Source organism: Malaclemys terrapin, chromosome 10, assembly GCF_027887155.1.
Source record: "Malaclemys terrapin pileata isolate rMalTer1 chromosome 10, rMalTer1.hap1, whole genome shotgun sequence".
In the NCBI taxonomy this organism is placed as follows: domain Eukaryota; kingdom Metazoa; phylum Chordata; order Testudines; family Emydidae; genus Malaclemys; species Malaclemys terrapin.
The window spans coordinates 58,905,227-58,932,775 of record NC_071514.1 but is presented as its reverse complement, the minus strand read 5'-3'; the positions used below and the strand labels follow the sequence as shown (position 1 = coordinate 58,932,775).

The 27,549-nt window shown below is 40.6% G+C and overlaps 1 protein-coding gene across 12 annotated transcripts in view; it reads right to left on the bottom strand.

Moving 5' to 3' along the window:
* The window catches only part of RBFOX1 (RNA binding fox-1 homolog 1), a 2,469,250-nt gene that overhangs the window by 1,711,574 nt on the left and 730,127 nt on the right, over positions 1–27,549 (bottom strand). For all 12 annotated transcript variants that reach the window (XM_054041251.1, XM_054041252.1, XM_054041257.1 and 9 more), the window contains exon 3: positions 27,311–27,343. In XM_054041251.1, the coding sequence (XP_053897226.1) occupies positions 27,311–27,343 (33 nt within the window). The remainder of the gene's footprint in view (positions 1–27,310; positions 27,344–27,549) is intronic.

Sequence of the window (27,549 nt, the reverse complement as noted above, 5' to 3'; positions counted from 1 at the left end):
AGTAACTTCTCACTATATTAGACTTGGTTGTCTGGATGGGAGCCAAGGGCTGGAATGCCTAAAGGGGACTGTGTTTAGCTTCTGGTTAACCAGTTGGCTTGGTGACTTTAATTATAGAATAAACCACCAATTTTGGGGTTGTCTCCCTTATTTCTTGCAGTCTGCCCTGAATGTGACGTGCTCAGTGTGGTCCATCCCAGGCACACTCTGACTCTGTTGGGCGCTGGGTCAGCTTCCAACATGCTATCTCTGTGTCTCCCCATCAGCTTCCCACTGAGCTGACCACTTCCCCCATCTCTGCCAGGTGCACCTTTAAGCAGATCAGGGTCTTTTGATCTCTCTCTTCTCAGCCTTGGCCAAATAGTCTGTCACCATACTTGAGGCTGAGGATCCCTCTTCATCACGATAAACTTGGCTATTGTGTCTGAAGAGATGTTCTTTACCTGGACCATTGTTTTATCCTTCTGCTGGTTGGTTCCTTAACAATCCAACTTTCACAGCCTTGTTTGATCGGACTAAATGCATTCAATACCCAACTAAATGGGGAACCAGGGTCGTGCATAATATTAATAAGAAATAATACAGACATTTTCCTAATTTATCACAATCAGCATTTATCATTACAATGCTTTTCCGAAATCACAAATCTGAACTATTTGCGAGGAACCTCTAAAATCTCTCTGTATTATGACCCCCCAATCCTGGCCACTGTTTGCACAAACTGTTAAACTGTTGTCCTTGTATAGATTTCTACAGTGGGACTTTCAAAAGTGCTATGGGTTGGCCTAAATCTGTGTCCACTGGAGTCAGTGGTAAAATTCCCAGTGACTTCAAAAGTAGCAGACTTAGGCCAACACCAGAAAATGATTGAATAGAAGTTCTGAAAATTCTTAGGGCTAGTCTACACTCCACGACGGGCATAGCTATCAGTGCTGGGAGAGCGGCTCCCAGCGCTGGTGCACTGTCTACACTGGCGCTTTACAGCACTGAAACTTGCTGTGCTTGGGGGGTGTTTTTTCACACCCCTGAGCGAGAAAATTGCAGTGCTGTAAATTGCCAGTGTAGACAAACCCTTAGATAGGAAATGCAAACCCATAGAGGTTTAATGTGTGTGCATAATTTTTATGAAAGTTAATGGGAGTTGCACACATACATGAAGGGAAAAAGAGAACCCAAAGTAGGCTATAAGCTTCTTGGGCTTTAATGACCTTTGTTTCATGTAACATAAGCAGGGGAAGATTTTCAAAGGCACAGAGGCTCAATAGTGCTAAACTCCCTTTGGCGTTCAATTGGAATTGTGAACTTAACTTCCCTGTGTGCCTCTAGAAATATCGCCTGCAGTGTGTTAGTATATCTCTGGACAAAAATCACAATAACTGAAGAGTGACAGGGCTGGAGGAGGAATATGATTAACACTCACCAAATCAACGTGTAAAAAGTGTTGGATGTTTACTTAAAAAAAATAATAGTTTTACAAATTTATTACATTAAAATGACAATGCTTGAACATTGTTGAACTATTTCAGTCATTTTGTTTATGCTTTGTATTATTCAAACATTTGTATACATTACAACCCTAGCTGCTATTTTTGATTGCATTTTGACAAAGAAAATTTGAGGTAAGAGGAATACCTGGCATATGATACTTCACAGCTGTTATCTTTTATTCAGAGCCAAATAGAGGAATCCAGACTAGTACTAACTGCTTCTAATTGATATTCTAAGGAAATATGTTGAATATCAGCTTTGAGTCAAGTTACATTAAAGCTCTATTCCCCCCCCCTTTCCCACCATATTGCATTTTAATCACTTGCCATGATAAAGGTGGTTTTATTTTGTGTGTGTGTGTGTGTGTGTGTGGATGTCTACTGTATGTTTCACTCATCAGCAAAGATGGCAATAAGGTTCCAAACTTCAGGTGCTTCACATAATCATCCACATGGCCATTACTGTGCTATGTTTCCTTTGTCAAATAATTCAGGCTTGGACTTGTAAGTACAGTTACAAATTGCAATATTCACCATCAGCCATGCATGTGCTAATGCAGCCCTTCAAATGTGTGTGTGTTGGAAACTCAGGGGAGCCAGAGCATATGCTATGAAGGAGACTAGGGGAGTGCAAGGAGATTGTCCAAGCAGTTTGACGTTCATCATGCTAAAGTGAACCTCTGGCTCTATCTGAAGTTGCTTGCTATATATTGCAGACTAGTTCAGGAGGAGTTTTCCTGGTATAAAAGGTGGCATAGAAATACCGTATATACTCGATCACAAGCCGGTTCGCTTATAAGCTGACCCCCCCAAGATGGATAAGCCGACCCTATAATTCAGGGGTCAGCAAACTTTGGCTCCCGGGCCATCAGGATAAGCCACTGGTGGGCCGAGATGTTTACCTCAAGCGTCCACAGGCACGGAGGTAAAGCTAAGTAAACAAAGAGTCCCGGCGTGCCAGCTGTTTACCCTGACGGGCTGGGACAGCAACTGGTAGGGGAATTTTTTGGGAGAAGCTGGGGGGTCAGGGGAGTAACCCCTATGACCACCCACCACATGACCCCACCCCTAGCCCAGGACCCCCACACTCTCCCCATCCCTTCCCACCTTATCTGGGGAGGGCCAGAGGAGGATGTCTCTGGCCCAGCTGGAGCTGCTCCGTCAGGCTGGGTGGCGCGGCCGCAGCATGTTCCAGCAGGCTGGGCCGGGCAGCACGGCCGCAGCCTGCTCGGGGGGGTGGGGCCAAGCGGCCTGGCTGCAGCTGCTTCGGAGGCTGGGGGAAGAGCACCGTGCCAGAAGCAGAGAAACTCGTCCCCGCCTCTTCCCTTCTCTCTCTGCTGGCTGTGCTGCCTCCTCTTGCTCCCTCAATTGGGGGGAGGGGCTGTGTCCCACCTCTCCCTCTCTATACCCGTTCATAAGCCGACCTGCTTCTCTGTTGCTTCTCTTTTTTACTAAAAAAATTCAGCTTATGAACGAGTATATATGGTAAGTACAAATGAGGTTGTGGGACAAGTGTGTATTGAGGCTGGTGTATCTTTGCTAATCTTTCAAATGCTATCCACTCTCAAACAACAGATCTGTCTTATGCTCTATATGCCTTCTTGCATCTTTAGTCTTGTGGGTCCTAGTTTCCTGAATGCTTTACCACACCGATCTTGCAAGTTTTTGTAATTCAATCTAAATCTACTCTTGAAAAATATTTGTTCCTGTGGTTTTTTTCTTGTAACACTAATGTAATTTGGTTTTTATGCCGCCTCTGATATCTTCACATCCTCCCTAAATGGCTTGTGAAATGATTCACTCTATGAAAGATATTATATCCAATAACATTTGCTTCCTCATTGTAAGTTTAGCGTAGCTGGGCATACAAATTGCTTTTTGTTTGTTTGATGTTAATATTTATGTAACGCCCACTTGGTACGGCACTTTGTCCCTCTCCAGTGGCAGGTCGGACACAGAGGTTGATAAGCCTGGTATGACCTTGGCTAACAGAGCTCGGTCTTTTAACTCAGACAGTAGAGGCTAATGCATTAAGATCCAGAGATTGATTTCTACTGCCAGTGACACACCCAGGGGTGTTGGCATTACACTGAGATAGGCCCTAACCTAACAAACTCGATCTCAGGAGATCCACCTCTGAGTCTCTAAGTCAATGTACAGTCTGGCCATATGAGGTAACTCAATGCAAGACAATAGTAATCAACATATTGGCTATGTCTCCTAAAACATGGCCATTTTCATAAGATTCAATATTGCTCTGAATTTAGAAAACTGTTATATAATGTAGGCTTTGTATGGTTTACAGCTGCCACATTCCATCATCTCAGACTGTCTCCCCCCCCCCCCCAGTGAAATCTTTGGATCACTTATCCATAGTGTAGATTCCTTTGTTTTTCTGGTAGTTGCCAGCATAAACCACCTACACCTCAAACTCTATGATGTTCTTTTTGTTTGTTTGTTTGTTTTTAAATTCATTCCATGCTATAAAGAGGTGTTCAGCTGAGAGGCACTTAGGTTCACCTGATAGGCACTTAGGTTCACCTGATGATCCCCAGAAAGGCTAAAGCATAAACATTGCCTGAACTTGAAACAGAAAAAAAAATTCATTGTTGTGCTTGGAGCATGATTTGAGAGCCTGCTAGCAAAGTAACTGAGTTTAATAAATTGAATGCAATGAGCTTTATTCAATAGCTGGTGTCTATCCTAAGCTTCTAAGAAACTCCATCCACCTCAGCTGTCCAGCAAGATAAAATAGTACCATATACTCTTGACTAGCAAAAAAAACAAGATAAAGCAGGAATTTTAGATACACCAGCTCTAATTTGCACTTCAGACCATGATGGCAGTAAATGATTTCTAGATGTTTGTAAAAGCAGCAATATTCAGAACTGGTTGAATATTATTAAATTGAACACACTCACAAAAGGGAGTGTTTTCTTTGGTGAACAAATCATTTGTAAATCATTTCTAATTTCTGAAAATGCATTTGTTATTCATAAGTATTCACCAAGCGCTTTGAATGAATAATTTGCAGACTATGGGTAGTTTGTAACCTGTTTGCAAACTGTTCATAACAACCCCTAAATTGAGCCCCTGCTGCAATGGCAAAGAAACGCAGAATCAATGGGGCATAAAAATGCCTCAAGAACTTGCCTTGTAGTGACCTCTGGGACAGGGTCTTTTCTGGAGGGGATACATAGCTGGCTTTATGTATCCTGCTGAAGGCTTCACACCTGTGATAGTCCCCTTGGAGGGGGCTGCATGTGCATTATGGGTTCTTTGGATGGGATCCCAATAAGAAAAAGTGCAACAGTAATGAATTGACCTGGCACAGAGACTGGGTTCTTCATTTGGGGGATCAGTTTCCAGCTAAATTCAAGTGGCAGTTGCTTCTGCCACAAGTTGAGTATTTTAATTCTGTCAGCCAATAAGAGTCCAATGAGATTAATGTCCCTCTGCCAGGATGGGAGAGCAGTGTGGCTTCTGTCAGCTGTGTAACAGCAAGAGGAGGAGCAGAGAACTCAGTGTTTGGATCAGTGTCTGGCCTCCTGAGCTGAGCAATGCCAACTCTTCTCTGAAATTATTATTATTGAGAAGAGGGAAGAAGGTGCATGTCACCTGTGACTTTCCCAAATGTAAAACCTGCTGATGGGGGGAATAACAAGCACTCCTCTCAAATCCCTCCATACCTTTCCTATATGTCTGTGTGGGATTGTGGGGGAGGGAGATTCCCCCTTACCTACTCTCCCTAACTGCTTCAAATTTCTAGGGATGGGAGGGATGCTCTCACCCTCCTTGGGGGTGCAGGCTAAGGGGAACAAGGGCACCTTGCCCCCTTCCACTGCTGTCATAGGGGTACCAGCAGCCTCTTCAGACAGCCTCTTCCTATGCAGAAGCAGCAACTGCTGCTTCATCTGGCCCCAGTCCCTGCAATGGAGCACAAGTCTAGCTGAATGTGGGGAAGATGAGCTGTGTGAGACTTGTAAACAGAAAGAGGAAGGAGAGGGCTTTAAATGTACCAATAAAAAGGAGAACAAGTCTGGCCATTTACCACCTTGACATTTACCTTCACAACAAGTGGTGCCAATGAGGAAAATTGCACTTTAAAGTATGGTGTGTATAAAGCCTGCTGCAGAAGAAAGACAACATTCCTGACCTTCCTTTAGAAAGCAGAAAGAAAGAAAGAAGCTCCTTTCTGCTTCAAAAATTCACCTGCAAATTAGCTCATAGAAAACTTGCTTTTTATAAAGCAAAAAACCTCCCAGACAACCCAAATGCAAAACTTTGCAGTCTTTATTTTTGCAATCAATTTTTGGTACTGTTGGAAAATCACTTTGAAGAATCCACTGAAGAAAATGTTCAAGAAATTGATGCAATAGTGTTAGGTTATAATATGGCATTTTCCTTGTGATTCTACTATAATGTTTACCTCCACTTAGAAAGGTTTTAGGTGCCTGATTTAGATTTTTAAAGAGACAGTTAAGATTATGAGCTTTTATAGTCTTCACTACTTTGCTATAGATATCATATTACAATTTGATCTCTATTTCCACTGAAAATATTTTATGGAGCAGTGGTTTGGATTCTGCTGTAGTGTTATTTTTTGCACCTTAAAATAGTTGTTCATCTTTTGACACTTCCCCAAATTTGTATCCAGTAGTTTAGCTGGTGGCTGCTGTAATACTTAGTAACCCCCCAACAGTCAGACTGATTGGAGAGCAGGCATAGCATGTTTAATAACTGCATGAGGCTTCAAGTTCTCACAGGGAATGAACTTTAACATAGGATTTAGTAGTCACTCCCATACTAATAATCAGATAGGTTTTTCACTGAAGCATGCTATATTTTTTCTTTGCACACCATAGGATATGTCTCAGTTTAAGCATCAATTGAAACTACACTTTTTCTATGCATGTACATTGACCGTGACTGGCATAGCTGACTATTGTTTCAACTAAGACATACATACGAAAGACTTAGTGAGTGTATCTAGAGAGCAGCTATCTATAACATCATTATCCTCAGTTTGCACTGAATGAATCTTGCAGTTAGGTTGAGATGGTTGATCTCATTAACATTAGTGGCGATCAAATCTAAAAGTATTAGAGTTAACTGCAATCTATTGCTAAGCACCTAGTTGTGCCTAGAGTGAAAGATCTTTGCAGAAATAAATGACTGAAGGAATGCTTAGGAGCTGAATCAGCGCAGTGTAGCCATTTCTTCAGTTTATTACAAGATTAGATGTATTAAAGTTGTGCAACTGAATCCTTGCCTGTCAAAACTCTGCTTAAAATATTTTTGGACCAAATTCAGAACACTGTAAGCTGATGGTTTTTGCATGGTTAACAATGTAGAAATTGGGCTGATCATTCAAAAATAAGACCTTTTATTCCTAGGCTTCCTCCACCTTCCCCCCAAATTAGGTAAGTAGGGCCAAATTCTATGTTAGTGTCATTTGGCACAGGTCCATTAAAGACAATGACGCTTTATACTAGCAAAGAATCCAGCCTGTGATACTTTTAGATGCAGTGCTTTTACTTGTAAAGACTAGACTTCAGATTGGTATTAACCCATCATTTCACCTGTTGTACACCTGAAATCGTTTCCTTTATTCAAAGTATCACTGCGGTGCATTTTACTCATTGTTTTCTACATGCTTTTATTGATTTTTATTTAAATAGTGTCTAGGAATTTTTTACATTACAAAGTCCCTATACATTATTTTAAATTGTATTCATGAAATTATGCACTTTAGTGATCAGAAATATCACTGCTATACATTAATTTTGAAAAGAATAAAATAGCACTTCTTTGCTCAATATCAATGGATCTGAGAGACACTGTAATAGCTATGGATGCAAATAACCAAACAAAAACAAAGACCAAAAAATAAAACCAACCCAAAACCCCAACCCACAGTAACAAAAAACCACTATATTCACTAATGAAAGTAACTTCACAACAACTACATTTCTAATGCAAGTTCTTCAGTGTATTAATCAATGATATTTAGATTGTGATTGATATTCTCAATGTGTTACCATCCGGCCCGGCGCTCCTGCCAGGGAGCAAAGAAAGCCCCATCCCCACACCCCGGCAGGAGTGCGGGGGGCAGGCATGGGGGGGATTGCAGGCAGAAGGGGTTGGGAGAGGCCTCCACTTGCTCTGGCCCAGGGCCCCACAAACCCCTAATCCGCCCCTGCTTGTGAAACAGACAAAGCTACTGTGCATTTGATACCCTGGCATTAGACTAATTAGACAAAGGCCCAAATCTTGTGGCGTACTCTACTACTTTTGTGCTACTCTGGTGGCACTGAGAATGAGAGATTGGGTGTATTTCCTTTGCTGAGGATTCTCCCAGTCTTGGGGAATTGCCAGTAGGTGTTGAGCCAGCATAGCTGCCTTCTACACCCCCTATCTCAGCAGCCCCTGGCATAAGGAGGTGACATTGCTGGTGCACATACTACTCTGGCAATCCAAAGGTGGTGAACTGTCTCCTGGGAACTATAATCAGCAGATGAGTTTCAAACAGCCCTTATGAGGCTCTAAATTTCACTGAGGCTGAGGATGGTACAAAGATAACATCAGAATAAAAAAGCCGTTACTGAGTTCCTGACATCCCACCTCCTAAAATTTTAAATTATTAAAACTGAATACCACTATATTTTGTATTAAAATCTCTTTTGAGCTTCACAGTGGATAAACTTTGTTTGCTAAATGTGGACTTTTAAAATATGACAGTAAGTAAATCATTGTTGACAATGGACTGTTCACAGCATATGGCCAAAAGATGCATGTGATTTTAATAAGGAGAGTACACCTTCTTAATGTTAATCCTTGCAGAAGGAAGAGGTCTATCTCCAAACCAAGGTCTGCTCAAAGATGTGTATGACAGCTGAGAAATTTATCTCCAAATTCCCTCAGCTTGTTGTGTGCCACATGATGACTTTTCCCATGGTCACAGGCAAGAAAAAAATTAAGATGTCATATATATAATATGGAGATAAAAATAACCCCCATGTCCACATGATGAACAGAATGAGAGGTCAGCATACATATTTGCACATTAATTGGAATTGCATGATTCTGTCTTGTTCTATCAAGTCACTACTGTATGTTCTTTAGGAAATGTCTCCCTTGCAATGATTAAGCCAGCTTTATCACACAAACATATATACACTTTTCCCTAATTATCTTCTTGCCTTGGTTTGCCAAAATAGAGAAGTGCTACCTGTGTGTATCATGTGGCTGAAAATGTAAACACATGAATGTTTATATCTTACTAGATTATGTTAACTTGAAGATAATCTGCAATGAATACCAACTTTTATTGTAATAATCACAGAACAAAGGAGATTGATCAACTTTGTAGCCTGTATATTTTTAGGACATACTCTCTTTTCCTGGGAGAATTTTAATTTTTGCCTCACAGTTATAGTTTCCTTTTTATCACAAAGATCAATATGACATAGATCCACAGTTCTGACAGCTTGATACTCTTGAAATTCATAACAAAATGACTGTGAATGATTTATATGGCAGCTTTAAAACCCTTCTCAACACATGTTAAAATTGTTCTATAGGCAGCAAAACCTCACAACATTTAGAAAGCAAACATAAAACTAATCAAGGAAATAAACAACAAAGAGAATACATTTACAATATAGTGTTTCATTAAAGTCAATGATTTGATACCAATCTGAGGTTAGTTTATTCTCACTACTGTGCCACCTTCCCTTTTTAACCTGGTTAGATATTTGAGTACTGTATGTGCAGAGTCTGGTGATGCTGATCAAATTTGCTCAAGGGCCAGGTCTCTGTAGGTGTAGACCTGTTTCAAATGACAGAATGATAGCACATATCGGATAGACCTAAGTAATCAGTACTCCATGCCCACTTACTAATGGTATCCATTCTCACAAGCTTGTATGGCCCCTCAAGTCCAGCCCTCACTTCAGATGCCTAACTTACTGGTAAATCTTTAGCCTTGCAAGTAGGTACATGGGAGTTGCTCACAAGGGTAGATCAATAACAAAAGTGGACTTTTGAGGAAAATCGCCTTGCCCTGGTTGCAGAAAAAAGCCAAAAAAGAAAGAAAGATGACTGTCACACAGCAATCGCGGCCCAACCCTGTCTTCCAACACCACCTGCAATGTCTGCCAATGAGCCTGTGGTTCAAGGATCGGATCCTCAGCCACCTAAGGACCCATGAAAAATAGAACCTGTGAAAGAGATCATCCTCGACCCCGAGGGATCGCTGATAAGATGAGATCAATAACATTTTCTTTCTCTGATTATCAATATTTTGGAAGAAAGTTTAGCTTCAGAATTTTTGGAGCATATCAGGTCTAAGCAGTACTGAGAAGTCTGTCAAACCAGTTCTACAGAACTGGATAAGGACACTTCCTCGTGGACAGAATGTTTTATGATGTCTGGTTAAAGGAACAATCGAAACTGCCATCATAACCTGTGTTCTGTGATTAGACACCTGACCATAGGTACAGGGATTTTTAGCAGTACAAATGTGTGTGTTGCCAGCAGGGCAGAACAACATTGAAGAGTCAGAAGGACAAACAGGAAGAGGAATAGGAAAAGAGCAAAAAGCGGAACTTTAGGGAGTCACAAAGGGGGAGCGAGTCCTGTAAAATCCAAAGAGACCCAAACTTTGCCATAGTATTAAAGCAAGTAATGAGAGGATTGTTTTTCAAGAACAAATAACAGATTCTATTAGGATAGAATGCTTCCAATAGCCCTTAACTGAGACAAATTTGGATAACTGCCACTGGTAAGTGATCCATTTTCTCATGAAAGCCACAAAGCTGTTGGTGTGAAAGTTATAGCAGTTCTAGTTGTAGGCTATTATAATTAAACACTCAACTACTACAGTAATTAAGACCATATAAGATCCTAACTAGTACCAGATTGTGATGTAACTAAGGTCCTAAACTCAGAAAGGCTAAGGCCCCAATTCTGCACTTGTGCACATACTTAACTTTAAGCACTTGATTAGTCCCACTGACATGAGTAAAGTGAGTACTGATATGAGAAAAGTGATGAACAGCTATTGGACTTTGCAGGATCAGGGCCTTGATCATTGGGGCTACTCATGTGAATAAAGATTAGCCATGTGAGTAAAGCTTTCCAGAACCGGGCGTAAACCATAGGTCACAATTCTAATGCTATTATTTAGGAAAGTAAAGAATATTATATAAAACAAATGGTTGATTTCAAATTATATCCCTTGTAAAAATTCCATTTAAAATAATTTACATCAATAAACTATTGGTTAGCTGAACACATCCAGCTGAGTAGGCTGAAAGACATTTCTAACACTTTCTTTTATGAAGGTAAAGTTTTAGAATTTACATCCATTTTATTGTCAAACTATTTGCTTTTCTATGTTATAAGCTTTTATTAGTGCTGTACTTCTATCAGTAAACCAATCCACAAACCATAAATTATTTCCTACAGTTTTGACTTCATTTATTTTCATAGCATTATACATGCCAACCTTTTGACTACTTGAGATCGAAAGAGTTGCTCTCCAGGCTCATATTTCACTAAAGCTCTCATATTTTATATGGCAAATTAGACTTTACAGTAGCAGCTACAACACGATTTTGTTTCTAATGTTGCATAGCTCTAAATGATTGTGGAGGTTTTCAGTACATATTCCCCTCAACTCAAGGGGCCTAATCTTATACACCCATATTCACGCAAGGACTGTCATGAGAAAGGGTTTATAGACTCAGACCCTCTCAAAAAACCCAGATGAGTTGGGAAACTCTGTTTGCGAGCAATGTGCATTTTAAACAACTAAAATTTGTGGAGCACTCAGAATTCAAACTCCAACTAACATAACCCTATGCAGAATAGGTAATGCTGGGACAGGAAAAAGAGACTTTGTCAGCAAAGATAGGGATTTTAAAATGAGTTTAAAGGAGTTAGGCACCCAAATTATGCTGTTTAATATATAATTCCTATATGCTCCTCTGAACGTATTTTCAGCCCATGTTTAGAAGATGCCCCATTAGCTCATTTGTGATGTTATTTGCTGCAGCTGGAAAGTCCAGTTCTTGCATTTATAGTCATTAGCAGTTTAGGGAGAGATTTAGAATGGTATTTAAACACCCAAAGATGAAGACAGGTGCCTGGTGGAATTTACAAAGGCTGTTAAATGAGTTAGGTGCCTAACTCCCATGCAAGTCAATGTGAGTTAGGTGCATAGCCTGCACAGGCACTTTTGTAAATTCCACTAGATGTCTAAATACCCTTGTGAATTTGACCGTACTAATTAATTCCTAATTCTTCTTCAAACGCATAGGAGCTATTTAGAGCTATACCCAACCTCTGTTCTGGGCAGATATTCATAATATGTCCCCTCTGCTGAGTGCTGGAGCCGTGCAGGTCAGCTTCCCATTGGAAGAGAACTTAGATGACAAAGAGACCAGGGGTTTTCTTAATGCTACGTTTTTATTTACACCTGTTCTGCAACAGCATGCAGGCAATACTCTTCCAGTCAAAAACTAATGCCCAGTTGCCCTAGGGAGCAACTCTGCCTCAAGAATTGACTCTTAGTCAGAGAATAAATTCTCTTGCCATTTGCTATAGCTTCCCTAAGAACTGTATCTGAAAACCAACAAGACAGCAATTCTTCCAAGACTAATAATTTACTCACAAGAAGAAAAAGAATCTATAAGACTATATATAACAGTGCCAACCGGTGACACCTGCCATAACAGTAATATTAAAACAATATGACACCACAGTCTCAGAAACATAAACTCTTCTAAATTTCAATGAATCTGTTACAAAGCTCTCTAACCAATCCTACTCAACCTTCCATCAAGAAGAGCAAGGGAGGACAAATTTGCCTTGCAACAACAGGTCAATACATTAACAGTGGAAGGGCAGTTTTAGTTTCTGACTGTAGCTTCACAGGATCACCATCATTAGAGGCTGGATAGGGGAAGTACTGAATCAGCATATTCCCCAGCCATGCTGCCTTCCCATTTTAAAAAGTATATATTTATGGTTTTATTATTTATAAAACTATCTAAAAGTTTATGAATTGATCAAAAAGAAAAAAAAAAAGCTCCATGTATTTTGTTAGAACATCAACAGTATTTGAATGAGCTAAGGAAAGCGACAAAAGGGAGAGAAGATGAGGGGGGAATAAAAGAAAGACAAGAAAAATGGAGAGGAGAGGGGCAAATTGATAAAGTAGGTTTTTGCATAAGAGAACATTCAAAAGACAAGGTAGGTGAGGTAATATCTTTTATAGGACCAACTTCTGGTGAAATGTACAAGCTTTTGAACTTCACAGAGCTCTCCTACAGGTCTGGAGAAGGTATCTGTTTATACCTTCCACCAACAGACATTAGTCCAATAAAAGATACTACTTCACCTACCTTGTCTCTTTGATCTCCTGTGACCAATACAGCTACAACACTGCAGACAGCATTCAAATTGCAGTCACTGGCAATGGTATTTTGAGCAAAGACATGGCTTCAGAGTACAGAAACAGAGTAACATAAGTACAAAACTCATTGCAGAATGGTCACAGAAAAAGAAAGAGAAAAATAAGGGAAAAACCCTCCCTGATTTTGGAGTACACTGTTGCCCAACTGTTCCCCTGGTAGAGAGGAGCATTCAGTTGCCAGGAGCAGAGCACCCTAATGTCTGCATGAAGAAAATTAATTAAATAAGTTGTGACAGACCCAGACCAGTGGGGTACAGGAGTCTGGTAGAAGGCAAATATACTGGTCACCAGATGAGTAGTTTTCTGTTCCCTGAGTGACCAGAGCAGGGGCTGTACTAGAATAATCAGGAACCTGCTAGAGCCAGTTAAGGCAGGCAGGCTAATTAGGACACCTGGAGCCAATTAAGAAGAAGCTTCTAGAATCAATTAAGGCAGGCTAATCAGGGCACCTGGGTTTGAAAAAGAAGCTCACTTCAGTTTGTGGTGGGAGTGTGAGGAGCTGGGAGCAAGAGGTGTAAGGAGCTGAGTGGGTGTGCTGTTGGAGGACTGAGGTGCACAAGCGTTATCAAACACCAGGAGGTAGGTCCTGTAGTGAGAGTAAGGAAGGTGTTTGGAGGAGGCCCTGGGGAAGTAGCCCAGGGAGATGTAGCTGTCATGCAGCTGTTACAGGAAGCACTATAGATAGCTGCAGTCCACAGGGCCCTGGGCTGGAACCCGGAGTAGAGGGCGGGCCTGGGTTCCCCCTAAACCTCCCAATTGACCTGGACTGTGGGTTCTAGAGGGGAGGGTCTCTGGCCTGTTCCCCAACCCACGTGGTGAATCTCTGAGGCAAGAAAATCCACCTATAAGCACAGGACCCACCAAGATAGAGGAGGAACTTTGTCACAAAGTATAGGCCAAAACTGCACCTTCCCATTACACTGAAAGTTGTTCTCACTTTTTCAAAGAAATGTGTTTTTATACATATATATATATATATATATATATATATATATATGTACACACACACAATCTGCATTTTTATTGATGTGTTCTGAGTTATAAAGTAGCATCCCAGTCAAAAGCACAGTCAGGCACAGTCTGGTGGAAAGGACACAGATCTGAAGCTCAGAATACCTGGGTTCTATTTCTGGCTCTGCTGTGTGACTTTGGGCAGGTTACTTTGCCTCTTCCCTGCCCCCCACCTTTTGTTTGTCTTTACTTAGATTGTAAGCCCTTTGAAATATGGACTATTTTAATATGTGCCTGTATAGTGCTGAGCATGATGAGAACATTACTATAATACAAATAAATAATATCAGCAAGAAGAAGTGCTCTGAATGGCCTCTCTACCATTTATTAGTGTTTTAAGAAATCTTGCATATGCTACCACCATATTATTAATACAAATACATTTACACAGCACCATAAATGTACACTGTGCTTTACAAACATTTAAGTAAAAGCAGAAATGAAGCAGCTGTCAGTTCTGTCAGAGGATTTTTTAACACAGCAACAAAAGGGTGACCAAAATGTAATACATTTGTTGGCCTTTTCAGAAACATGCTACCCACCAGGTCTGACCTATTCTTTCAGTGTAGGAAAGTGGGGAGGGGAGGAGAGTGGGAGGGGGGCTCACAATGACATTTCTTGATAATCAAGGACCTTGCTGATAGCAGCGTAAGTCCAGCCAGGGCTTTGTTGTATTTTGAGCCACACAAATATCTGAACTATTAAGGTCTAATTCAATAGCCTCCTTCTCTTTGAACTGATTTGGTTTTCTAGTAATTTTTGTTTTTTTAAGTTGAGGAGGTTATGACAACAAACTGGGGATATTATCTCAACATTTTAGTGGTCTTTTCTGAATGAATGCAAAAGAAGGCTTCCTTTGCATAATAGAGCTAGAAAGTAATACCTCATGATACTAAACTTGGGATATCTCCTCAAGGCGATCTCTGACATAGGTAGGTCCCAAGACCTCCTGAACTTGATCATATCATTTACTAAATGACAGAGACAGGAATGTGGACAACTCTCAGTTAATTTTTCAGTAGTTGCCAGAATGTTACAGTGAGAGGAGGGGAGATACTGTTCTCCCCAGAGTATAAAAGCGGCTGCCCAGCCAGGCAGCGGCACAGCTGCGAGCAGTGGCACAGGAGGCAGCAAACAGGGCTGCTAACAGGGGAGTTTGAGTGGGATTTTGCAGGGGGAGGTGGAAGGGGAGGCAGGAGGGCGCGGTGTGTTGTGTGTTCTGTGTCCCCAGGTGCTGAGGGCAGAGACCGCAGCAGCCATGAGCCAGGCAGCAGTGGACAGAATGCAGATGATTGCATGTGGAAGCTGCGGTATGTATATGGTTCTAGCGGGTGAGCCTGAACAGAGGTATGTTTGCATGAAGTGCCGCCTAATACAGTTACTGGAAGAAAAGATTAAGGGGTTGGAGATGCAGGTAGATACCCTGATGGAGTTTAGAAGGGGGTTCGAGCAGCTGATGGAGGAAAGGCGAGGAGGGGCAGAAGGGGAATGCTCAGGGGTGCAGGTGGAAGCAGATGCTGATGACTGTGAGGGGAGAATTCTAGGGGAAGAACAAGGGCAGTGGAAGCATGTGACCGTGAGAAGCAGGCCAAGGAAAAGGCGGGCTAGTGAAGGGGAAATAGAACTCAGGAACAGGTTTGGGTGTTTGGATAACGAGGAGAGGGGGCAGCAGGAGGTAACTGAAGGTGAGAGGGTGAGGAAGAAGAGAAGAGCAGCTAGTCCAATAGAGAGAGGGGAGGAGTTGATGGAGACAGCACCAGATCTGGGCACCAGGAGGATACAGGATGGCACAAGGGGGAGTATGAGGGAAAATAGGAACGGACACAGGTTTCGACTAGAGGGAACAGAAGATAGATTGGTAGATCGCACTGTCGCCAGGCGACGGCAGGTTTATGTGATTGGGGACTCCTTACTGAGGAGGTTGGATAGGCCTGTGACCAGGGAGGACCTAGAGAACAGGAGGGTGTGCTGTCTACCGGGCGCAAAGATATGGGATGTGGACCTGCGGTTGAAAAGGATACTAAAGGGAGCAGGTAAGAACCCCTTGATAATCCTTCATGTAGGAACGAATGATACGGCTAGGTTCTCGTTAGAGAGAATCAAGGGAGATTATGCCAGGCTGGGGAAGACGCTCAAGGAAATCAAGGCTCAGATCATCTTTAGTGGGATTCTGCCTGTTCCTAGAGAAGGGCAGCAAAGGGCTGATAGGATTGTGAGAATAAATAGTTGGCTAAGGGAGTGGTGCTATAAGGAGGGCTTTGGGATGTATGGCCACTGGGAGGCTTTCGGGGACAGACAGCTGTTCTCAAGCTGGACTTCACCTGAGTAGGGAAGGAAATAGACTTCTAGGAGGGAGGCTGGCTCATCTCATCAAAAGAGCTTTAAACTAGGAAGTTGAGGGAGACGGTTGGGAGATGTACTGTTAATCTCCACGCCAGATTCCAACATTGAAAAGGTGAGTGATGAGATAAGAAGAGATATAGCCGGGGGGATGGGATTGGACATAAGAGGGAGAGTGGGGAAGAACAGTAAGGGGTCCGTTACAAATTGCATAACTAATGGGAGACAGGCTAAACGGCATACATTAGGATGTTTATACACCAATGCGAGAAGCCTAGGTAACAAAATGGAGGAATTGGAGCTCCTGGTCCGAGAAATGAAACCAGATATCGTAGGAATAACTGAAACGTGGTGGAACGGCAGTCATGACTGGAGTACAGGTATGGAAGGGTATGTGCTGTTTAGGAACGACCGGAACAAAGGTAAAGGTGTGGGGGGGTGGCATTGTATGTCAATAATGAGGTAAGCTGTAAAGAAATAATAACTGATTTAATGGATAAGACGGAGTCCGTCTGGGCAATACTCACACTAGGTAAAAGAACTACTAGAGCCTCCCCTGGGATAGTGCTTGGGGTGTGCTATAGACCGCCAGGATCTACCCAGGATATGGATAAAGAACTATTTAATGTGTTTAGGGAAGTAAATACTATTAGGAACTGTGTAATTAAGGGGGACTTTAACTTCCCAGATATAGATTGGGGAACAAATGCTAGTAGCAATAATAGGGCTCAGATGTTCCTAGATGTGCTTGCTGATCAATTCCTTCATCAAGTGGTAGCTGAACCGACGAGGGGGGAGGCCATTTTGGATTTCGTTTTGGTGAGTAGTGAGGACCTCGTTGAGGAAATGGTTGTAGGGGACAACCTTGGCTCCAGTGATCATGAGCTAATTCGGTTCAAACTAAATGGAAGGATTAACAGAATTAAATCAAAGACTAGGATTTACAATTTTAAAAAGGCTAATTTTAATAAATTAAGAGGACTGGTAAGGGAAGTGGATTGGGCTAACATATTAATGGATCTAAAGGCAGAAGATGCCTGGGATTATTTTAAGGTAAAGCTGCAGGAGCTGTTCGAGGCCTGTATCCCAAAAAAGGGAAAACTGTTAGTAAGCAAGAGATTTAGACCAAGCTGGATGAGCGATCGTCTCAAAGGGGTGATTAGGAAAAAACAGAAAGCGTACAAAGAGTGGAAGAGGGAGGGATAGGTAAGGAAACTTACCTTATTGAGGTCAGAGCATGTAGAGATGGAGTGAGAAAGGCCAAAAGCCGTGTAGAGTTGGACCTTGCGAGGGGAATTAAAAGCAATAGTAAGAGGTTTTATAGCCATATAAATAGGAAGAAAGCAAAGAAAGAAGAAGTGGGACTGCTGAAGACTATAGCTGGAGTGGAGATTAAGGATAATCTAGGCATGGCACAATATATAAATGAATATTTTGCATCGGTGTTCAATGAGGCCAATGAAGGGATTAGGAATATTGGCAGCGTGACAGAGGGGGATAAAGGAGGGGGGATTACCATATCCGAGGTAGAAACTAAACTTGAACACTTTATCGGGACTAAGTCGGGCGGACCGGATGATCTTCATCCAAGAATATTGAAGGAACTGGCGCGAGAAATAGCAGGCCCCTTAGCGATAATTTTTAATGAATCTTTAAACTCGGAGGTGGTACCGTTGGACTGGAGAATAGCTAATGTGGTTCCTATTTTCAAGAAAGGGAAAAAAAGTGACCCGGGTAACTATAGGTCTGTCAGTTTAACATCTGTAGTGTGCAAGGTCCTGGAGAAAATTCTGAAGGAGAAAGTAGTTAAGGACCTTGAGGTCAATGGCAATTGCAACAAATTACAACATGGTTTTACCAAAGGCAGATCGTGCCAAACCAATCTGATCTCCTTCTTTGAGAAAGTAACTGACTTATTAGATAAGGGAAATGCGGTGGACCTAATATACCTTGATTTCAGTAAAGCGTTTGGATACTGTACCGCACGAGCAATTATTGGTTAAATTGGAAAAGATGGGGATAGATATGAAAATCCAGAGGTGGATAAGGAACTGGTTAATGGGGAGATTGCAGCGGGTCGTATTGAAAGGTGAACTGTCAGGTTGGAGGGAGGTCACCAGTGGAGTTCCTCAAGGTTCGGTTTTGGGACCGATTTTATTTAATCTATTTATTACTGACCTCGGAACCAATTGTAGGAGTGGGCTGATAAAGTCTGCAGATGACACAAAGTTGGGAGGTATTGCCAATTCGGAGGAGGATCGAGATATTCTGCAGGGAGACTTGAATGACCTTGTAAATTGGAGTAACAGAAATAGGATGAAATTTAATAGTGAAAAGTGTAAGGTGATGCATTTAGGGATGACTAACAACAATGTTAGTTACAAGCTGGGGACGCATCAGTTAGAAGTAACGGAGGAGGAGAAAGACCTCGGAGTCCTGGTAGACCGCAGGATGACTGAGTCGACAATGTGACGAGGTGGTGAAAAAAAAGCCAATGCGGTCTTGGGATGCATTAGGTGAGGTATATCTAGTAGGGATAAGGAGGTGCTGCTTCCGTTGTACAAGGCACTGGTGAGACCTCATTTGGAGTATTGTGTGCAGTTCTGGTCTCCGATGTTTAAAAAAGATGAACTCAAACTTGAACGGGTACGGAGAAGGGCCACTAGGATGATCAGAGGAATGGAAAACCTGTCGTATGACAGGAGACTTGAGGAGCTCGGGTTGTTTAGCCTAACCAAACGAAGGCTGGGGGGGATATGATTGCTCTCTTTAAATATATCAGAGGAATAAATACCAGGGAGGGAGAGGAATTATTTCAGCTCAGTACTAATGTGGACATGAGAACGAATGGATATAAACTGGCCGTGGGGAAGTTTAGGCTTGAAATTAGACGAAGGTTTCTGACCGTCAGAGGGGTGAAATATTGGAACAGCCTTCCGAGGGAAATGGTGGGGGCGAAGGACCTGTCTGGTTTTAAGATTAAGCTAGATAAGTTTATGGAGGGAATGGTTTAATGGGATAACGTGATTTTAGTCAAATGAACAGTGTGCCATCGCTGGTAAATAGTATCAATGGCCAATGAGGGTCTGGCTGGAGAATCTTGCCTACATGCTCGGGGTTCTACTGATCGCCATATTTGGGGTCAGGAAGGAATTTTCCTCCAGGGTAGATTGGCAGAGGCCCTGGAGGTTTTTCGCCTTCCTCCGCAGCATGGGGCAGGGGTCGCTAGCTGGAGGATTCTCTGCTACTTGAAGTCTCTAAACCACAGGATTTGGGGACTTCAACAGCAGAGTCAAGGGAAAGGGTTGGGACGGCTTTGTGGCCTGCATCATGCGGGAGGTCAGACTAGATGATCATAATGGTCCCTTCTGACCTTAAAGTCTATGAGTCTATATGTTTGACTTTTCTGCAGTGCCATTCCATCTTTACTGTAGTGTAAATGCATGATGATTCAGAGGCATCAGTACAAGACAGGAGAATGATCCAGGACTGAGCAGAGCAGCAATGGAAATGGAGCAAACAATCCAAAAATCCCCAGACGCTCTCGCCCCCAAAAGGATTTGGCCTAGTCTTAAGAGAACAGCTATAAAGTCCCAGAAAAAGCAGGCAGCATTTGCAGAAGGATGAACAAAAAGGCATAATGTGGAAATTTGTTTCACCCTGAGCCAGAGACAAACCCTTTAAACAGATAAGCCAGTTCTATGATACACGTATAATGTTGGCTAACATCTGCTAGGGATTAGAATGAAATCAAACCACTAGTTTCCATGTTCCCTTGTGAAAGTAGCATAATTTGAACACATCAGAGGTAAGAGACTAGAATACTAACTCATATGTCCAGTGAAAGACTGAGAAAGAGATTCTCTGGATTCTCACTTATTTTGTGCAAGTGTAAATCATTAACCTAGTCACGTGAGATCATAATCCTGAGTTTGTCTTCAGCTGCTAATGATTGTGAACTGTGTCCGTCCTAGCAAACAGAAAGTCCTCTATTCTGAACATGTTGCTAGCAGCACACATTTTTTTGAAGAACTTGCTATACATCTGAATTGAATACATTTGCACAAAGATGGAGATACACCAACATAGCTAAATTTAGGGAACAAGTCAAGAATTCACACAAATCAATTTTGGGTACAAAGCCAAAAAGTTAACAGAGCAAAACAAGCTCCAAATCCAGTGTAAACTAGGACGCGCTCCTCTTAGTCTGTTGTTTTTCTCTCCACAATTAGACTTAACACATGGGGAACAAAACGGAGCCAGTCTATTTAAAGTATTTTAAATATGCATAAGAGGGAGTGTCTTCAACCTCAGACAATGGGTAAATGCATGTGCATCAACTCAACAGAAACAGCTGCTGTTTCAGGTCCCCAAAAGTCACTGAAAAAACATTACCACAAACATCAGTCAGGTGATTCACAACATCCAAGATTTGCATGGTAAGTTGATACTGCATATCCCATCAGGCTTATGAACCAAAAGAACTACACAAAAGGAAACAGAAGAGAACTTGGCTATCTATTAAATGTCAGAAAATATGGAGTCAAATTTAACAGAGGGTCTTGTGGCACCTTTGAGACTAACAGAAGTACTGGGAGCATAAGCTTTCGTGGGTAAGAACCTCACTTCTTCAGATGCAAGACATCCTTGCATCTGAAGAAGTGAGGTTCTTACCCACGAAAGCTTATGCTCCCAGTACTTCTGTTAGTCTCAAAGGTGCCACAAGACCCTCTGTTGCTTTTTACAGATTCAGACTAACACGGCTACCCCTCTGATACTTGGAGTCAAATTTGTTTATTTCAAGAACACAACAGACATTAGAATTCCAAAGAAGTAGTAACAGAAAGGAATAATAAAAGAAACATTGACAAATGGTTCTTTATGCGGTATCTTCTTTATTGCTCTTGGATGCAGAGTCTGAACTCTGTTCTAAAGTCTGTGCTTTTCACCTTCAAGGATCACTTCAAGGATGAAGTGAACCCCTGTAAATGGAGCATGTGAGACCCATTTTCTCTGATATCTGGTCAGGCTTGGTCCCAAAAATAAAAATCATAAAAAATGGTTTTCTGGATTTTTATTTTTAACTAAATTATAGTTCATTTTAAGAGCAAAAAGAAGTTTATATTGGAGCTTAGACATTTTCTCATGATAAAATAAAATAAAAAGATGTAGCCCATTTTCCAAGTCCTATGCTCCCACAGGTGAACCCATGCCTCCACAGCCTCTTCCTCAAACTATTTTCACCCTAGAAAAACTGAACTTGTGGTATTTTTATAACATACTTTATAAAGACCAACAAGAATTTGAGAGTGAGACTGGCTATTGCGTTTTATCTGTTTTACCCTAAAGACCTAACACTAATACTTTGGACTTTCATCTGTGCGTCTATTAGTTAAGTCTCACTGTGAGGTAGCTGAAAGTAAGACTGTTGGACAGATAGGCAGAGAGAAGTGAACTAGCTTGTCCAAAGCCATATACAGTATTGAGTCAGTGTCAGATCCAGGAAGAGAACATATGAGTTTAGGTTCCCAGTCAGCTATAGAAGCAGAAGAATATTAGTGACCTTCACCTATGCAGGCAGAGAAACAACTTAGGTATGCCCTAAATATTTACCTTTAACAGGAATTTTGGAAAGGTACACAAATTTCTCCAAAGTCATGGTGGAAAAGGCCAAATGCTCTCTACATAAGAAAAGCCTGCATCAGGGACAGAAAACAAATGGAGTTTTCCTCTATTTTTTCCATCAAGGGAAGAAAGTTTGCCCTCTTGTGGAATGGACATAGGATTGGGGTTTCTAAACCTGTGTGTCTTGGATCACTCATAGGGTATGTCTGCATGGCAAAAAACAAACAAACAAAAAACAGAAACCTTGTATGGAGAGTGTCAAAGTCCAGATCTACAGACTCGGACTTGTGGGGCTCATGCTATGGCACTAAAAATAGCCATGCAAACATTCAGGCTTGGGTTGGAGGTGAGGCTCTGAAGCCCAGTGAGGAGGGTGGGTTTCAGAGCCCGAGCCCAAGTGTCACATGACTGTTTCTAGCGCCTCAGCATGAGCCCCATGAGCCCAAGTCTGTAGGCCTGGGCTCTTAGATTCACTGCCACGGGGGGAAAAGAGGTTTGCCATGTAGACTTACCCATAGAGGCTGAATGCCTCCACATGACTCATTTAAAGCAGCATAGTTGGCTCCAGCTGGCTGATGCAACAACAACCAGGGGTAAATGGTTAGTTACAGGTGATGGTGGCAGCAGCAGGGAAAGACAGAAGGGAGAGGGATTCTGCCATGGATTTATTACTTCCCTTATTCTATTCCCTTACACCAGAAGCATCCTATCTGGCTCCCCTAATTTCAAAGTAGCACAGGGCACTGTTGGCTTCTCAAAAAATAATTTAGTCCAAGTAAACACATAAGTAAGAAAAGTCTAATTTCATATAGTTTAAGAATAATACATTTTAAAATTGTACAATATAGTGGCCTATTGTAAGGTTATGTAACTATGGGCCCACATTAATTTTTAAAATAATGTTCGTTCCTCTCAAAAAAGGTTAGCAGAGTCCACGTACACTTTTTTTTGAATGAACATCTGTGAGTTTGTCCAACAATACTTTCAGTAGCATTGAAACAGGACGGGGATGTAATATTTTACAGGAAGTATTTTTTTCAAATGCATTTGCTACCCAAAATGTACAGATTTGAGAAATTTCATTCCTGACACTGTACTATAGTAATGAATTGTGAGGAAATCTGATTGCAAGATGCTGTATATTATGGCAATTTAGATAATAAATAGCCGCATTCTAGTCTGTTCTGAAGCCTGTGTTGTAATGACATTAACATGCCCCATTAAGTGCATTATTGTGGAAGAATGCTCAGCCATTTGTGATAAAAATCTTTTTATTAGAATACATATCCACAAGATTTTATTTGTAATTTGAATATTTACGAGGGTGGGACACTAAAAGCCAGTGTGGGTAAATTTAGAATTTATTCATGGAAGACTTCACTGCCTGAATGGTTGACTCTGTCAGTATTTGTTGCACTTCTGTGTTCAAATATGGAAGAAAGGTCTTTGGATTACTTGACAGCTCCTTCTACACATATTCATTTCTCTGCAATTGGGCTGTGGCAACTAGACTTTGAAAAAAAAAATGTTGCCTCATTCTTAAATATTAAACCAAGATGAAAATATGTTAGCTTTTTTCCTTTAGGTTTTTCTGGGCGTCATAGCCTTATAAAATCCAGTAAAGGAACACAGCTAAATAAACCAGAGGCAAAAAATAGAACTAAACAAATCATAAGCCTGCATGGATGCACAGTTCAAGAACAGCAGCCAATAAACATTCATATAAATGAAGCCTTTAGAAAGGAAAATAATATGAAATCACTTTGCACAGGTTTAAGCTCCAGTTTTTAAGAACAGACAATGGACCCAAGGAAACACACTATTACACAGTAACAAAGAATTAAGGAGACTTAATTAATTATTGCATGAACCTAGTGAAAAGGCAAAAAAATCTGATATCCTTGTTTTATGCTCCTCAGCATTCTTCAGGGCTTACAAGATTTAAGTCAAAAAAGCAAATCATCATTAACAAGCAAAATAGAATGTGAACTTAATATGCATCCAAAATCAAAATTGAACAAACCTATACTGTCAAATTTAGCAAAGTGTTGATTTGTCATATATAAAAACCAGGTGCTTACAACCAATGTTGTAAGACATTATAGGAAAGAGATGAGGTAATATCTTTTATTAGACTAACTTCTGTTGGTGAGGGAGACAAGCTTTCAACCTTACACAGAGCTCTTCTTCAGGTTTGAGAAACTTACCCAACTCTCCAATGGACATTGGTCCAATAAATTCACCCACCTTGTCTCTCTAATATCCTGGGACTGACCTGTCTACAATAATATTTCATACATTATGCATAGTACACAGTCTATTATATAAACACAAAAGGTGAAATTTGGCATTTACTTCAACGGGGCCAGTATTTCACCCACACTTTCTACTGCACACAGTTCAAAAGTTATGGACTCAATCTTGCAACCACTATTAATAGGCGTAGTAATTATCTGTGAGTAGTTCCAATGAATTCAATAGGACTACTCACAGTAAGAAATACTTTTGCCCTGATTCAAAAAAGCACTTAAGCATGCTTTGTCTTCAATGGGACTTTAGCACACAGAGGCTTAAGTGATTCCTAAATTGTGGCTGTACTTTCCCATAATAAGTGTGCCCTGTTTGGTTAGTTTATTCATGAACTGAAGCACACAAAAATTGTTCATAAAGGTTTTTATTTAATGCAACTGCCAAATGTGCTAACCCTTTAAGATACAAGTTTTGAAACTGTTACCAAAGCGCCAAACAAGCAAACAGACAAGAGCAACTCAGGAGTCTGTAATGATGATAGAAGTTTGATCTACACAATCTAGATCAAGAGTCATTATTATAATGGGGAACATTTTCAAAATTAACAACAACAAAATAGACCATTTGCTCAAGGAACAAAACTGAAAATATTGCCTGCACAATGACAAATTTTTTAAAAAGAAAAAAAATTCAGAGGCATTAATGTAAACCAGAGTGAGGGTTTGTTTCTATCTATCTATCTATCACTGCAGCCCCTTACTAATGACCAAAAATCAGGCAAATCCTCACATTACTCACTTGAAAGATTAGTATTCAGATAAGCAAGACAAGCAGGATCTATCTCGAATACAGTACGTTAAAGCTAAATAAGAACGAGTTTGATTGTATTCATTCTTTTTAAAGCATGCAAGTGAACTTGTGTCCTTGTTCTTTAAGTTAACTAGTACAGCTTATCTATTCTCTTTAATAATGCAATTTAATTTACCTAAGGTTCATATTAAAAATTTATCTGACTGCAGCAGTTGGAATCACCTAGACATTTTGTTGCAGTTAAACATTAGCTTTGGAGAACATCACAAATTCCCTACTGTGAGTCTAAGACCAGTTTCATACAGAAACACTCTGCGAGCTTCCAATTGACATTACATTTGAATGAGTCAGTAACTGTGCACTGAATAAAAATATCAGTTGATTATTAAAAGCAAAGTGACAGATTCCAGAGCAATACAGAAACATATGTAAATACAGCTATAACATATAAGTGACTTGTCAAGAAGTGTTGTTTTTTATAAGTTATCAATTACAGTGTAATTCCAGTTATCCAAAGTCTCTTTATCCAAAAATCCTAGTTATCTGAATCCACGGTGTGTCCCCCATGTCAAATTGCAACTCAAAATACCATTTCCCTTAATCCATATACCTGGTATCTAAAGCTTTCAGATGTCGCCCAGACCATTCATATAAACTGGACTGCACTGTATTTAAACATCCAAATTATACTCCATTCGCTGTAAAACTTTAAATGTAAGAATACTGTTGAAGGATGTTTATTAACCACTTTGTTTAACACCTTTACTGAAGAGCAACAACCACCTCATAACTGTTATATGCTGCTAACTGGGTTCAGTAATTATTTTATCCAATAAAATCCATGGAACTTTAATGAGTTGAATTTGCTTGCAATGTAGCTCTTCAGATTGCATATCTGATAAATAAAATCAATGTACAATTTCTCTCAGCTTAACTCCTAAATGTATACATAAAAGAGAATATCAAAAGTACTGATTCATTGAAAATAAGACTTGAAAGCCCAGAATGGGACTTCTGGAGCTTTCGTGTCCTTGGGTGGATAACTGGTATTCTATCTGGAATTTAAAAACAAAAACCCCTCTGAAATCCTTAGTAAGTCAGTGTTCTTATGAATGTAGCTTTAGATTCTAAAACAGAACAATATCAATTTTTAAATCTGAAGCTGAAAATGCTATTTCTGTAGCTAGGAGTTTTAGATACAATCGGAAGAACATTTTCATGAATTCATGAAGCACAAAAGTTGAAGTTCAAAAAGTATTTTACCTTAAATTTGCACACTTCTCTCCAACCCAAATTAGACTTCCTAATCCTCTCTATATAACAATAGAGATTTAGAAGCAGTGAATAGTGAACTTAGTAATGCATCCCCTTAATAATATATCTAGGTAGTATAATAATAAAACTTTAAATTTTAGTGCAGATTTTAATTTGACATGTAGGTTGCTAGGAATTTATGCACTTTCCATTTGACTCCAATCCTGCCACAATGAGTATAATAGTCCAATGTCATCTACCCATGAATGGAGAAACCAGGAAATCAGTGGGAAAAACATCAAGAAAAATCAGACTAAACTATGACAGTGAAAAGCATCTACTGTATAAATAGAGCCAATGTCTGCAACAAGTATTCTGTGAACAGTAGCAAAATGTAACACCATTGAAATGCCATCATTTAATTAAACTCATCTTTCGTGTCCTGTTGAATTCAAACATCAAGGATCCCAGGTCAAAGGCAGCTTTGTCTCACACAAGTGTACTACTCCTGAGTGAGCTGAACTGGATTTGGACTTTGGGGAAGAAGGAGATGCCACTCAATCAAATGAAATATAGAGCATACTCAGTTCCCTTGCCATGTAAAACGCAGGGAAAAGTGGTTGGAGCAGGAAAAGGCTAGCAGCACAATACAGAGGCAGTTGAGAGTAAGTAATTAGGGTGTTGACCATTGTGCTCTAGAGACTATTGATACAATGCTGTACTAGTATCCAGAGGAAGTCCCATAACTATAAATACTTTCCTGGAAGGAGGTTAAGTTATAATACTACCAGGACAACTGCAAGGACAGGAACAGAACACAGATTATAGAGACACAAGAGGACCAGCTAGAGAGACATTCTGAAGCAGTATGTATGACCCCAAACTAGGCAACCTGATAATTCCTTCACCCAAAATCCAAAACAATGCAAAGTCCAACACCACAACTTTTATCTACAATCCTTCAGCATGTATCCATTGCGATCCGTAGTCAGTTTTATTTTAAAAAGACACATTTGCGTACATACTACTAGCATAAAGCAGAATTTCCTACCTCAACTTTGCTGACAGCCAGTGTTGTCAATACCTGCAAATTATAGGAAAAATGCATTAGTATTGATTCAACAAACCAATAATAGGATTAATTGCCTTTTAAAATAACTGGCATCAATTGTTTGTTATGGCTTGAGGGGATGAACAGTAGAGAGACCTTTCTTTCATTGAACATGGTGATGTAACTGTTTACCTCTCATCCTGATTAGAAGGTGAAAGGGATTTAAATTAAAAATAAAT